The sequence below is a fragment of the Malaclemys terrapin genome, chromosome 3 (genome assembly GCF_027887155.1).
Source record: "Malaclemys terrapin pileata isolate rMalTer1 chromosome 3, rMalTer1.hap1, whole genome shotgun sequence".
Classification (NCBI taxonomy): Eukaryota; Metazoa; Chordata; order Testudines; family Emydidae; genus Malaclemys; species Malaclemys terrapin.
In genome coordinates, this window is record NC_071507.1 from 3,605,477 (window position 1) to 3,620,453 (window position 14,977).

The 14,977-nt window shown below is 53.9% G+C and overlaps 1 protein-coding gene across 1 annotated transcript in view; it reads left to right on the forward strand.

The window, feature by feature from the left end:
- Nucleotides 1-14,977, forward strand: part of LOC128834044 (cullin-9-like) — a 63,105-nt gene that overhangs the window by 2,156 nt on the left and 45,972 nt on the right. Inside the window, exons 2-4 of the mRNA XM_054022474.1 lie at nucleotides 609-1,215; nucleotides 5,826-5,980; nucleotides 6,486-7,019. Coding sequence (XP_053878449.1) covers nucleotides 621-1,215; nucleotides 5,826-5,980; nucleotides 6,486-7,019 — 1,284 coding nt within the window. The 5' untranslated portion in view covers nucleotides 609-620. The remainder of the gene's footprint in view (nucleotides 1-608; nucleotides 1,216-5,825; nucleotides 5,981-6,485; nucleotides 7,020-14,977) is intronic.

Genomic DNA, 14,977 nt, shown 5'->3' on the forward strand with positions numbered 1-14,977 from the left:
GCCCCCAGCCATAAATAAGGCTGCAAGCCAGAGAGGCGCTTGAAATGCAGAAATGGCAATAGAAAAGCAAATTGAGTTTCTTGGTCCACATGTGCCAAGGTATCATGTCCATGGTACTTGCCTCGATGTGAGGTCTGGCTCTGGTGAACCTTCCTGTTCAGTACCAGGAAAACTCAGACAGTTTGCATGCAGTTTAGGGAATGACTGGGTCAGTGGGAATTGATTTATTCAGTGAGATTCATTTACTGTATGTGTATTGAACCTAGGAAATTCTGTTAATGACTTTTCCCCTTGGGGAATGATGGCGAATGTTGAGCTATTTGCTGTACAAACACAGGGAGTGGCTGTCTCTGCCCTGAAGAACTTACAGTCCAAACACACAAGACAGATCAAGTGTGGGAGGGAAAACAGAGATGGTGACTTGCTTAAGGTGACATAGCAGGTCGGTGGCAGGGCTGGGGGGAGAACAGGCAGAACTCTCCATCTCTAGTCCCCTCTCCTACCAGCTGGGTCCCAGAGGTTCTTCCCTGGAGAGCTCTCTCCCCGAGCTCTCGACCGGGGTTCCTAGGTGGATCATAACCTGCTCCTGCCTCTCTCTCTCTGCACAGACATTCCCCGTCATGGTGGGCGAGAGGAGGAATGGAAACCTGCTCGTGCACCTGGGGCCCACGCTGCAGGCCCACCCCGAGGAGCTGATCCGGCAGCGCCGGGGCCACGATGGCCACACCGAGTACCTGATTCGCTGGAGCATCCTCAGCTTGGAGGAGGGCCCAGGGAGCAGCACCAATGCCTCTTCGGCGGAGAGCAAAGCGGAGAACATCCTGATGTGGATGTCGGCAGAGGAGGTGTATGCCAACTGCCCGACGCTGCTGGGCAAGAGGAAGCCCGAGGGGCAGCGGGTGAAGGAGGAGAAGGCGCCCAGCACGTTCCCTCCGGACGTCACGCTGGACGAGGCCTCGCTGCTGGAGATGAAGGCTGACGTCAGGAACCTGGTGCAGCGGGCTAGCCGGCAGATGGCCGGGCCCACGGGCCCGGAGTCCTCCATCCTCAACACCATCCACGTGCTGAGCGCCTACGCCAGCATTGGCTCGCTGACGGGCGTCTTCAAGGAGACCGGGGCCCTGGACCTGCTGATGAAGATGCTGTGTAATGAGGAGAAGCAAATCCGTCGCAGCGCCGGCAAGATGCTGAGGGCCCTGGCTTCACACGACGCAGGTGAGATCTCCTGGGCAGGAGCCCCAGAGAAGGGCTGGGCCAAGCCCAGCTGTACTGGGGGGATCCTGGAGCTCTCTGGGAAGGGGAAAAGATTGGAGCTGGGTTCCCCCAGGCAGCAGGATCTTCTCGGGGACCCTGTTCTCTTCTGGGTGGCTGGGGAGGAGTTGGGGCTGGGTACTGTTTCTAGTATGTGGGCTCAGTACTCTGAGAATCTGACTGGCTGCTGAGGGCCTGACTTGCTCACCTCGAGGTTGCCCAGCAGAATGTAGAACTCAGAGGCCTGAATGTGTTTCAAGGTGCCTCCTAGGGAGGGAGAAGTCCCGTAATTGATCTCCAAATGCTTCCAAGGCCAGCAAACTCATCAGAATTTCTTGGGAGGAATGAGGCAAAGCAGTGAGCAGAGTGAGATGCTGAGGACAAGGCATTGGGACTGCACTGCTGTGGGAGACCTGGGTTTAGTTCCAGTCGTCTTTCGTCTGCTGGGGGTACTGGACAGCCAGGCCCCATGCCCATCTACGGTGCTGCCCTGGGCAGCCTACAGCAGCATTCTGGACTCTGAAGCCCATGTCGCTGTGTTACCTGGTGCTCCTTGGAGAATCCCAGTGGAGTTTGGGAGCTTGCACAGAACCTTCATTTCCCGCTTGCCGTTGTATCCTATTTGATAAGCTAAAACATGATGCTAAAAACATTTCCGAGCCTCTTGTTAGCGAGTGGCTCAGGGACATGGATTTTCTGTGTACTCCTTGGAAGAGCCCTGGTGGTTTCCTGTCTGCCCCTCTGCCTTGGAAGGATTTTTTGGCTCATCCTGCCTCCATTTCCCCAAGGACAGTTCTTGCTGGCAGTGACTAAGGCCAGGTCTACACTACAGACCTATGTCCACCCCCCGAGCGACTTTATACCGCCCTAACCCCCGTGTAGACAGCGCTATGTCAGTGGGGCAGCTACCGCCTCTCGGGGAGGTGGATTGCACTGATGGGAGCGTAGGAGAGTCTTCACTTAAACACTCCAGTGGTGCAGACCTGCCCTCCGTTACCAAGCAGCAGAGCTTTCTTCACACCCAGCCCCAGCTAGGTCCGCAGAGCTCCGGTGTCCCTAACAAAGCATCAAGCAACGGGGGAGTTCCCACCCCACAGAGTTCCTCACCTCTCTTGCCCGGCTTCCTTCCCCTTCTTTCCTTAGACTTGAGTTTTTGTGGCACATTTGGTCTGTCTCTGGGCGTGAGAACAGCTAATAAGCTGGTCCATTCAGAGATACTATCTCACCCATCTCCAGCTGCAGCCCCTCGAGAACTCAGCCCTGGCAAGTGGACCCGTTCTTGTCGCCACAGCCAGCCTGTCGCTGTCTTTCTCTCTCTCCCGTTCCTCTGTCACCCCCCCAGCCAAGAGGAGGAGACAGCTAGCTCCGGTGGGAGGACAGCGTCTGGTCCTGTGCAGTTTGATCTGGCCAGGGTACAGTAATAGTACCGAACAGGCAGGTGGAGAGACACTGCCCCTCTCACGCAGGGCTCGGGGGCGATAAGAGCCTAAGAAGCTGCACAGCAGCAAAACAAGCCCCTTCTCCTAGTTCTGAGTGATCCTCCCCGGGGGTGGGCAGCCTGGTTCTGAGTGATCCTCCTGGGGGGGGCGGGGAGGGGCACGGTGGTCTGGTTCTGGGTGATCCTCCCTGGGGGGGCAGCCTGGTTCTGGGTGATCCTCCCGGGGGGTCTGGTTCTGAGCAGGAGACCCAGGAGAGGCTATTGCCACGTGAGGGCTTTGAGCCGAGCGCTCTGGAATTACACTGATCAGGGGAACCTCCTAGGCCACAAGACAAGTGTTTCCCCAGAGACGCTCGGGCAGAGCCGGTTGAATGGAAATTCCACACGCAGGGCAGGAGTTTAAATAGACATGCTCTGATGGGTTACCAGAGACAAGCTGCAGTACGTCCAGGAGAAACGCCTGCTGCTAGCACCCAAGCCCCCCCAAAAGAGAGAGGGCTCCTTTCCCAGATGGAGTCATTTCTCCTGCCCTAGAACTAGTAGTAGGTGGTGTAGGCACAGGGCGGGCAGGCACCATTGATGTGGTATCTGGACACCAATGTATAGGCACAGACAAGAGGTAGGTGCCTGGCACGGTCATGTGGCAGAGGAGGACGCCATTGGCACTTTGTGCCTAATGCTTCCTCCAGCACCCACTGATCCTGTGCATAATGCCAAGTTCTAGCTCTTGCAAAAAGCAATTCAGGCCTGGGGACCAGGCTCAGATTTTCTTGCTGCCTTCCTGCCTGGCAAAGGGACACTATGCTAGCGGGTATTGACGGTACTGTTTCAAGGGGATGCTTCAGAACTAGCCAAGGTTTCCCACTTTTGCTTCATCCCAGTCCCCACCTTCCAGGGGTCCCTGAAGGCAAATGAACATAGTGGGGAGCAATCTTCCATCTACTCCGTATCGGTGCCGGTCAGTAGATCTGTGAAACGCCATCAGAGCTGTGCCCGATGCTCTAAAGACAATGAAACAGGAAGAGTTCCCTGCCCAATGAGTTTCCAGTCTGACGTGCTGACTGGGTATAAGAAGATGTGGCACTGCGCAGGGCCGTGTGTGGTGGGATGAGAGCTGCTTGGCTGTGGCTAAAAAATATTGGTGCAGAGCTATGCAAATTCTGTAGAGCAGCTGTCCAGGTTGTGCTTGTGTACACCACCACTCCCACTAAACCTTGCCCTCTTGATATACAGGTACGTGTCTCCCTGCTGTGTCTGGGAGGCCATCTGGCAGCTGCCCGGTTAGCAGCAGGGAGTGGTTGTGCTCCTAGCTGGGACAGAACTGAGTGGACACAGCCTTGAGGAGGTTGTTCCGGGGCTTGCAACTGCATGACAGGGAATGGGCCTGGTACAGAGAGGCCCAGGGTAGTGAGTGATGGAGTCGGGGAAAAGCACACGGGTGTCCTTCAGCTCAGTTCAGTGAGAGTTTATTCAGTAACAAGCTCCGTCAGTGTAAGATGTCGCCGGACCCCTCAGATCTAATCCTGCTCCCATTGATATCAGTGGAAACAAGCGTGGGTCTTTAATTAGCCACTTGGGGGGGATTTTGCAGTGTGCTTGAATTGAGATTCCCCCCTCCGTCCTGCTCTATCCAGGGGCAGTGGAGACCCCGCTTGGGGCAGGCAGGGAGCAATGCTGGTGCTGCATCAGACCGTCTCAAATCCTTACATCTGCCAAGATGATATCTGGATAGCTTAAAACAGCCTGACTTTTCTGCCACGCCAAAGGGGCGACCCCACAAAGAGGGGGCACATCTGTAAACTGCCTTTGCTGTCTTGGGTTATTAGTGAGCAAAGACATTCTTCATGTTCTGAGCCCTTCTTCGCCAGTTGCAGGGGCTGTGCTCAGACTTCACACACACCCTCAGGAAGTGCCAAGCGTGGCACGTGGCAGCCCCAAAGGACACTGGTCAGAAAGTTACGGGCCCATCAATACAGGGTGATAAAATCCCAACAACACCTGCAAGGCCACCTGCAGAGGGTTTTAAAAAAACGCGCTTGTGCCTTTTGGGTTGTGTCTGATGACAAACGGGGCCTGAAAGGGCTTTTTCCAAAACCAGGGGTTTTCTGTGGCTTGTTTTATTTTCTCCTTACGATACGAGGTGTGTACATTTTGTAGTTTTCCGGAGGACCTGCTGGGTGTCTGAGAGCTTGTGTAGGGTGAGTTCTCTCAACTCAGAGGCATGGGCGTTGAATCTTTAGCAGGAGGGGGTCTTCGCAATGCTCCTCGTCATTCAAGTGAGATGTTTTCCGGGAGTTTTAATAGTGATGCTGTTTTCCTCTCTCGACTGGTGAGAGTCCCCATTTCACTCATTCTCCAGTCAGTCCCGCAACTGACAGGGCCCAGCTCCCTAATGCAAAACCCGAGGGGGACAGGCTGTTTTGGGAGAGAGGAACGGAAGGGTCAGGCTTCTTTTGCCGTCAGAAATCAGCAAAACAAAAGCACAAGCTTTTTATTTTACTTTGCAGGGTCACCGGCAGCGTGGGCGGGTGCTCCCAGTTCATGGCTGCAATCTAGCTTTTGCTGATTGCTTTTTGTTTCGTTTGTTGTTTCACTTGGGGGGGGCAAAAAACTCCATGGCTCTCATTGACTCTTCTCCCTAGACGGGGACTTGGCCTCTTGCTGTGGGAAAAGCCTGGGGTACTGCAGGCCTTGGGAACTCTCCCGTGCAGTGATAGCCCCACATTTTGGTTGGTTGTTTAGTGGCCGGGTGATGGTTGGAAGGTGTCAGGTTTGAGTTGTCCAAGGGGGATAGGTGGTCATGGGGGTGTTGTTTGGCTTTGTGTGGCTGATTCCCCTTTCTGGGGCAGAGACACTCCTGAGGGGCGCTGGGAGAAATGGAGAGAGGCCAGGGCGCGGGTGCTGGGAGAAATGGAGAGAGGCCAGGGCGCGAGTGCTGGGAAGATTGAGACGTTCCTGAGGGGCGCTGGGAGAAATGGAGAGAGGCCAGGGTGCGGGTGCTGGGAAGATTGAGACGCTCCTGAGGGACGCTGGGAGAAATGGAGAGAGGCCAGGGTGCGGGTGCTGGGAAGATTGAGACGCTCCTGAGGGGCAGGTGGGAGGGAAAGCACTCAGCTGGTGTGTGTCGCTGCTGCAGGGAGTCGGGCCTACGTTCTCCTGTCCCTGAGCCAGCAGGACGGCATTGAGCAGCACATGGACTTCGACAGTCGCTACACCCTCCTGGAGCTGTTTGCGGAGACCACGTCCTCCGAAGAGCACTGCATGTCCTTCGAGGGGATCCACCTGCCCCAGGTACCCGCAGGGCTGGCTAGCTCGGGGGGAGGGGCACAGGAGCAGGGGGCTTCACTGGGCGGGGGGCTTGGAGCCTGTCTGGTATGGAGATGGACGGTGTGGTGACGGGAGAGAGCTCAGAGACCTATTGGGGAGGGGAAGGTTGGCTCAGGGTGGGCAGGATGGGGGGAGGTTGTGGGGAGGATTGGCTAAGAGGCCTGTTAGGAATGGGGGAGGGGAGGGTTGGCTCAGGGAGGGGAGGATGGGGGGGAAGTTGTGGGGAGGGTTGGCTCAGGGTGGCGAGGATGGGGGAGGGTTGGCTCAGGGTGGGCAGGACAGGGGGAGGTTCGGGGGAGGGTTGGCTCAGAGGCCTGTTAGGAATGGGGGAGGGGAGGGCAGGGATGGCACAGGGTGGGCAGGCTGGTGGGGGCCTGTTGGGGGTGGGTAGCGATGAGGACAGGTGAACAAGGCAGGGAGGTGGGAGGGGAGCTCTCGTACCGTGGCTCTGACGCCGTGTCTGTTGCAGATCCCCGGAAAGCTGCTGTTCTCGCTGGTGAAGCGCTATCTGTGCGTCACCTCTCTCGTGGACAAGCTCAACAGCAGCACGGAGCTGGGCGGGGAGCGGCAGGACTGCGCCGTGCCCTACGCTCACGTCGGGGAGAGGAGCCGCATGCAGCGGGAGTTCGAGTTCAGCATGGCCATGGCCAATCTCATCTCTGAGCTGGTGCGGGTGATGGGCTGGGACCGCAGCCAGAGGATGGAGCTGCTGTCCCTGCAGGAGGGGCAGCCGCGGGTCGTCCGCTCCATCTTCCAGCCCAAGGCTCCCGCCTGCGCCGCCGTCCAGGTGCCTCTGGTCACACCAAAGCCCTCCCCGCGCAAAAAGCAGGGCCCCGGGTTCTTGACTTTGTCCGACTTCGCCAGGCGCAGCAGCTACGTGGAGTACGTGCAGGAGAGCCTCAAGCCGGGGATGATGGTGCGCATGATGGAGGACTACGAGGAGATCAGCGCTGGGGACGAGGGCGAGTTCCGGCAGAGCAATAACGGGATGCCCCCCGTGCAGGTGAGTGCCCGAGGAATGGAGGAGCATGGGACTGGCAGAGAATAAGGGAGGAGGGTGAAACACTGCAAGTGGCATTGCTTCCCATCCTTCCTGGTAAAACGTCCCTGCCCCTGAGAGCTCTGGTCCCAGGTGTTTGGCTTGGACTCTCTGTAGCTGGCTTCCTTTGATCCACAAACAGGCTGTGCTCCCCTGGCCGAGGGTGAACAGGTTTTTCATCCACGCGCTTCCCGTTTAGGAGAGCCAGCTGCAAGTGAGAGTCTGGTCTGGGGGGCTCCCTTCGCACTCTGCGTGTGCAGAGCGGCATGTGCTTGGTGCAAGGTCAGACCTGCAGACAGAGCCCACCTGACTCGGGAGAAACTTAAGCAGTGTCTCCAAGAGAAGTTTGCCGCTATGCCTACAGCAGATGATGATGATGACAATTTCTGAGATTCAAGGCTGCCATTCTCTCAGCATGTGCTGAGTCCATTGGCTATGTCACCTGCCATCACCAAGATTGGTTTGATGAGAACGATGCTGAGATTCAGGGCCTGCTTGACGAGAAGAGAAAAGCTCATCGCATGTGACAAAACGACATATCACGCCAGCAGAAGAAAGAGTCATTCAAGCAACTCAAGGCTGAAGCCCTAAGGAAAATCTGTGTCATCAAAAATAAGTGGTGGCAAGAAAAGGCCAAGGAGGTTGAGCTTTACACTGATAAACATGACATGAGGAGTTTTTTTTCAGGCAATAAGGGCCATTTATGGTCCATGCTCCACCCACACCACTCCGAGGCCAAGACGGGTCAACGTATTTTAAGGCGAGCGAAGCCATCAAAGCCAGATGGAAGGAGCATTTTGAGTTGGTCCTGAACTATGAGTCAACTGTCTCTGATGCCACTATTGAATCTAGACCTCAACGACATGAAAGAGAATCTCTTGCTGATCCATCCCCCCACCCCCCAGAAGAAGTAACACGAGCCATTATGCAAACTAAGAACAACAAGGCAGCAGGGCCTGAAGTCTACAAGTTTGGAGGTGAAGAATTGGTAGGGAAACTCCACAAACTTTTTTCTTCATATCTGGTATAATGAGAAGATTCCAGAAGACTTGAGAAGCGCTAAGATTGTTACAATCTTTAAAAAAGGAGATAAGACGGAGTGTGGAAACTATCGAGGCATTGCCTTGCTATCTACAGCAGGGAATATTCTTGCCTATATCCTCTTAAATCATTACTTCTCCTTGCTGAGGAAATATTGCCGGAATCTCAGTGTGGTTTTAGACCATCCTGTGGGACAACCGACATGATCTGTGTTGCCCGCCAAATCCAGGAAAAGTCTCGAGAGCAAAGTCAGAACCTGTACGTGGCTTTCATCCATTTGACAAAGGCCTTTGACTCTGTCAATTGTGAAGCCCTGTGAAAGGTACTGGCCAGATTTAGCTGCCCTCCAAAATTTATTAAGGTTGTAAGGCTTCTCCATGATCAAATGACTGCCACGGTTCTCTGAGATGGCCTTGAGATGGCACCTTTTGTCATCAAAACTGGGGTTAAGCAAGGTTGCGTTATTGTCCCAACCTGTTCTCCATCTATTTAACAATCATGTTGGTCCTCGTTAAAGACCACCTCCCCAATGGAGCTGACATTCAATATAGAATGGATCGGAGGGTCTTTAATCTTCGATGTCTCCACTCAGTCTAAAGTCTTCAGGGCGTCCATTACTGATCTTCAGTATGCTGATGACTCTGTCATCCTCACGCACACTGAGCATGACCTTCAGTCCATACTGGATTTTCTTGCACAAGCTTACCAAAGCCTAGGACTCGCACTCACTATTGGGAAGACTAAAGTGCTCCATCAGCTTGCCTTAGGCCTTGCACATGACCACCACAAATCACCATTGAGGGTCAGACTTTGGCTACCTCAGTAGCCAACTTTCTCAAAACTCAAAAATCGACAGTGAGATCCAGCGCGCAAGTGCTTCCTTTGGGAAATTTCTCCAACGTGTTTTCATGGACCGTGACCTACAGCAGGACACCAAGATCCAGGTCTAGAAGACAATTGTTGTTCCTACACTCCGCTATGGATGCAAAACCTGGGTGACCTGTCAACAGCACCTCAAGAGCTTGGAGGAGTACCACCAATGATGCCTCTGGAAGATCCTTCGTATCAAGTGGGAAGATCGCCGCACTAACACCAGCATCCTCGCTGAAGCCAATGTCACCAGCATGGAAGCAGTGATCCTCATGCACAGATTTCGCTGGGCCGGACATTGTGTGCAAGATGCCAGACTCTCGCCTCCCAAAACAAGCCCTCTACTCTCAGCTCACCCATGGCCAGAGATCCCGCGGTGGTCAGAGGAAACGCTACAAAGACGTGCTGAAAGCAGATCTTAAGAAAACTGATGTGGACATCACAAGCTGGGAGGAGCAAGCCACTAACTGATCCCAATGGTGCCATTTCCTCCATCAGGCAGTGGCCCGCTTCGAGGAGAAGCGCCTTGCCCTCGAAGCTGAAAAGAGAGAGAAGGAAGGGGTAAAAAAAGAAAGAACTTTCTCCCAGTAGGCAACTGGCCTGCCACAAAATGTCTGTACCTACTGCGGGTGGATTTGCGGGTCCAGGATCAGACTCTCGAGTCATCTCAGGACTCTCATATAATTCCATGGTAGAGATCATCCTCGAATTGAGGGATCACTTAATTTGTTAGTAAATTCAGTTTATGTGCTGATGCCCTGAGGGAGATAGTGGTTGAGGTAAAGGAGGTCAAGGGTGTTTTTTAAGGTGGGAGAGACTAAAGCATGCTTGTCCTGGAAGGGGAATGAGCCGGAGGTAAGGGGGATCAGGGTGGGATAGGGTCACAGGGGCGGGGTAGAGGGGCTGCAGGAAGAGAGAAGATGAGCTCTCAGGTTCAGTGATTGGGGCCGTGAGAGGCAGAGGGGGAAAGGAAGTGGGGACTGGGCGGCAGAGGGATGGAGTTCCACTTGGATCTTGCAAGTTTTCTTCCTGCAGAAGTTAGGAGGATCCCGGGAGGAGGGGTATGTGAGGGAGGGATTAAGGAGGGAGCTGAAGGAGGCTGGGTGGTGAGCATGGTGCACGCTAGGGGCAGAGCCATAGAAGGAGAGGGGATTTGCAGCGGAGCAAGTCCTCCTTGGGCTGGGACATGTGCTAGAGGCCCTCCACTGTGCAACAGCAGGAGTTGAGGAAGTGGATGGTGGGGCTGGGGCAGGGCTGGGGATCTTTGAGCTGGATGAGTGTGGAGAGTCAGTGACCCTCACTGGAGAGAAGAGGAGAGGGCGGAGAGCAGAGAAGTCCTGGCAGTGCTGGGGGAAGTCAGAGGCCGCTGGGTAGCGAGGCAAGTAGAGGGTGCAGCAGGCTGTGTTGGAGCTGAGACACTGGCCAGGCACAGGGCCTCAGTGAGGGAAGGACCCGAGGGGAGCAGATCAGGCTGGTGCCCGTTTTGGTGGGTGGGAGAGCTGCTCCTAGGCTGTGGTCAGGGAGGTGGGTGGCTAGAGGTCAGGCGGGTGGGATTGTGGCACGCAGAAGAGGAGGCGCTAGGAGTCCAGGCCAGAAAGAAAGGTGGCTGAAACGTTCCCGTGGGCAGTAGATGACGGCACCATGGAGGGAGAGGAGAACAAAGTCAGATGCAGTGTTGGTCTCGCTCATTCTCTGTTGTTTGAAGCGGGGTAGGGGGTGTTGGGAGAGGAAGGCTGGCGCCCTCGCTCTGCTCCTTAGTAGGGACGGAAGGCGTGACTGCAGTGTTGGGAGAAGTGCAGGTTTCAGGGAGAGCTGGGATTTGCAAGGAGACAGGGTCCTGAATGGCTGTGATCTGTCAGGAGATTGACCAGACTGTACCCTGTTAAATAGCGTACAGATTAGCCAGCACCTAACGCTTCTTCCTTCAGACTGCAGGGCTGGGGGTGCAGAAGGTTTTCACCTGGGCCAGTGGGTGTTGGGGAACTTTGAGCCCTGACCACACCCACTTCCGTTCCATGCTTCTCCGTGGATCTCCTGGCCACGCTCCCTACCAGACTCTCCCTTTTCCCCACCATAGATGGTTCAGCTCTCTCGCCCTGTGCGACGCCTGCCCCATGGGTTATGTGCTTATTCATGACGTTCATTGCTCTGCTTGCCTTCTGGGATTTGTTTGAACATTTCATGTGTCCGTCTTGTGCTGTAGCATTGTATGCCCACCTGTCAGCTGGGCAGACCATATTACCTCACACTCAGTATTGCGTTTACAGTCTAGCCCTCCCTGTCCCAGACTGCACTTGTAATCAGTATTCTGTGACCACTCCTCACGCTCCCTTTCCCCATTCCATTCCGCAGTGGTTTCCCTCTCTGAGGCCACGTCCTCACTTGGCCTGGGATCATACTTAGGAACGGTGTTTGGATGTGATTCCAGTTAGCAAGAGTTCACTTGATTTGCCCAGCCGTGTTCCGGTGGGTGTTCTGGCTTAGGTCCCAGTGTAGACTAGAATGTGTTGCAAAGCATGTTGTGTCTGCAGCCAAACAGAGTTAGCAAGAAGTGCTTAAACGTGCTTTCCACTGTGTTTAGGAACCAAAAGCCATGGTCGATGGTGTCATGCTGTCTGGAGTGGCTCACGAGTGAGAATCGCAACCTCAGGGCACAAACTCCAAACCGGTTGTGAGTTGTGTAATTAGATTTCACCAACCAAGTAACAAGTGTAAACCTCGCAGGTCCTCGAACAGCTGTACCATGGAGTTACAGACAGTCCCCTGGGGCATTCTGATCTATCTCGCCACCCAGGCAAGCTTGCCTCTGTGATAGTCACTTTACACCAAAAATCACAACAATATTCAGGTCACTCCCAGTCCCCAAGGACCAGTCACTTACCCCAGGTCAGTTGTACTCAGATTTCAAACCAAAGACCGGGCCTGTAGCCAATAAACTAACTTAGGGCAGGTCTACACTTAAAACGCTGCACTGGCACAGCTGTGCCACAGTAGTGCTTAAGTGAAGACGCTTCTACACCAATGGGAGAGCGTCTCCCGTCGGTGTCGTTAATCCACCTCTGACACAGGCGGTAGCTGTGTCAACGGGAGAAACCCTCCTATCGACATCACGCTGTCTTCACGGGGGGGGGGAGGGGGGGTTAAGCTGGTGTTACTAAGTCGCTCAAGGGGTGGAGTTTTCACACCCCTGAGTGATGTAATTAGACTGGTACAGGTCTGTAGTATAGACCTGGTCTAAAGATGTAGTAAGTAAGAAGAGAAATTAGGGTTATTTACAAGGTTAAAACAGGAAACATGCGCAGCAATGAGTTGCAGTCTTAGATTTAAATAGGTACTTTCGGCTTCTATGATAAGCAGCTGTGTGTGTCCTTTAGGGCTGACCCAGGCCAAGCAGCCTGGGGATCTCTTGTTTATGCTTAGAAATCTTTGCCCCTTAGAGTCCAGGCAGCACAAAAGGACCCCAATTCCTCCTGGTCAGGGGTTTTTATCGCCACGTCCTTAGAGTCCAAGCTGATGGGATGAGTGCTTCTGAACGTAACCTCTTCATGGGTGTGTGTGGGGAGCAATCGGCAAAGTCTTTGTTCCACAATGGCCCAGTTGGATTCGGTAGTCCTTTCTGCTGGGCAGAAGGTACCACCTGCTGTAGGAATCCAGCGTTTTGCACTAGGCGATGTTTTTTCTTGTTTAGTGCGTTACGGCGTTTCAGAGCAAACATTTTACAGTTACAGAGCAAACACTGATGTATTGCCTTATAGCATGAGAGACAGATAGTAAAATTCATCCTACAAGCATTCCATAAAGTCTAATCACATTCCTATAACTCTGATATCTATTGTAACTATACCAACCCGCAGGTGAGCCAGACCGGTTTCCAGCTCTGCATTTGTCAGTGTTCAGTGAGGCCTTGGTGCGAGCTGGCACCTGGTCTGCCAGCGTCACAGAAGGGGCTTTAGAATCCTGCCCAGATGTGGCCACAGCTCCTCTCTGTGACCCTGTGCTGTGACCCACTTGACCCTACTCCATCCTCTCTGCTTTCTTTTCCCGTGCTTAAAACATGGGGCCACCATGGACGTTCTCTTCCCTCCTCCGTCAGTGCCCAACTTCCTCCAGAGCTTTGGCCTTCCCCAGACCAGCACTCTGCTTTGCCTAGCCCATTACGCTATCTTCCTTGGCTGCCTCCGCCGGCCTCACAACCCTCCCGGTCAGCTTCACTGAAACCATCTCCTTCCTTGAGATAGAGAGCGGGCCATTGCGTGTGGCCAAGACAAGGAAGGCTAGATTTAAAAACCATCCTGACCCAGTCAGCGGCCTCTGAATCAGCAGCGTCCAGTCCTCCAGACCCGCCCCCCCCCCCCATGAAAAGAGCAACTATCCGGCGTGTGTGCAGCATCCTCCACAGATGTGCTGTGAGCTGTCCTGGCTGCCCCAGGCATGATCAGTCTTGGTGCACCGAGCCGTGCCACACTTGAGCCTGAGAAGCTGGCTTTGGGAGCCCAGAGCCGGGGAGCCGCTCATCTGGCCTGGCGACGGTATAAAAGTTCCTGGTAATGGCAGTGGCTCTGTCCCGTTCTTCCTGTCACTGGTGAGACCAGCTGGTTGGAGAGTGTGCCGCAGTGTCCAGATAAGATGTCTGCTGTGCATCCTGATTTATTTAGAGTTGAAACTGTAAAAAAAAGATGTCTCTGCAAGGCTCTAGGCACCCTACCTCATTAGTTATACAATAGAGTGAAATCCAGCAGCATTCCCCCAGGAGCTCAGCCAGCCAGTGCCTTCAGAAACTTACTTCCATCCCCTAATTGCTGTGGGACGCATGTCCTCTGTCCTCTCCAGAAGCCGTGTCAAACAGGGGTCTTAGTAACGTGACCAGGAAGTCACCAAATCTGAGCTATTTTGGATCAAGGCGGGAAGCAAATTCCAGAGTCTGAGCCCTCGGAGAAGGCCCTGCCAGCCGTAACGGCCGCTTTAACAAACAAACAGTCCCTCCCTTGCCGTTTCTCCTCCCTTCTTGACACCCTCACTTCTCTGTTCCGTGGCCTGGCCTCACTTGATCAGTCACTGTATACTGTCTACAGCAGAGCCCTCATTTGCCAGGCTTGGCACTTTCACCATATGGACTTGCTCCTCCCTGCTCGGCGCCCGTCTTTATCCACCAGCCGTTCAGTTTCCATCCTCCACAACAAAATTCTGTCCCCGGAGGTCCCCTTTTTCTTCCAGGCCCTTTACTCTGCATAAAAATCTATCATCCCATTGCGCCTGCCCACTTCTCCTGTCCACACTAGTATAACACACTCTCAGTCCTTAAGTTAAAACTGGAGGATTGCTGGCACACCAATCCTCTCACTGACCTCCAGCCTGGAGGACAGGGCAGCTCTAAGAACAGGAGTACTTGTGGCACCTGAGAGACTAACAAATTTATTAGAGCATAAGCTTTCGTGGGCTACCGCCCACTTCTTCAGATGCATAGAGTGGAACATATATTGAGGAGATATATATGCACACATACAGAGAGCATGAACAGGTGGGAGTTGTCTTACCAACTCTGAGAGGTAAGGCAGCTCTAGTGATCTAGGAGTTCTCCCTCTGCTTTCAGCTGATCGTGAAAATCTTTACTTGTGGGCCCAGGCCTGTGCTTTGTCAGATGTTATTTGTGAAGGTTCCCCCCCCACCCTCGGTCTTTAAGAAGTTCCTAGACTCTGACTCATCCTCCTTTTGTTATCTTTCTTCATAAGGGTTTTTAAAAGTCTGCGGCCTAGGAGGGCTGAAATTGTAAGTGTGCAGAAGGCACTGTCCTTTCAGAACCGTGTTCAGACTTGTAGACATGATGCCAGCTTTGTCAAAGCACTGTCCTGTGCTTGAAAACTTGGCCGGGTACCGGTCTCTGTTGAGAGCTAAGGACTTCGCTTGGCTTGAAAGAAGTCGTTTTTGAGCCTGCTACAATGGGACAAGCTGGAGACTGTCTGCAGAGCATGTACAGCAGACAATGGCCCTAGCTGTGCACTTAGAATTAGGTG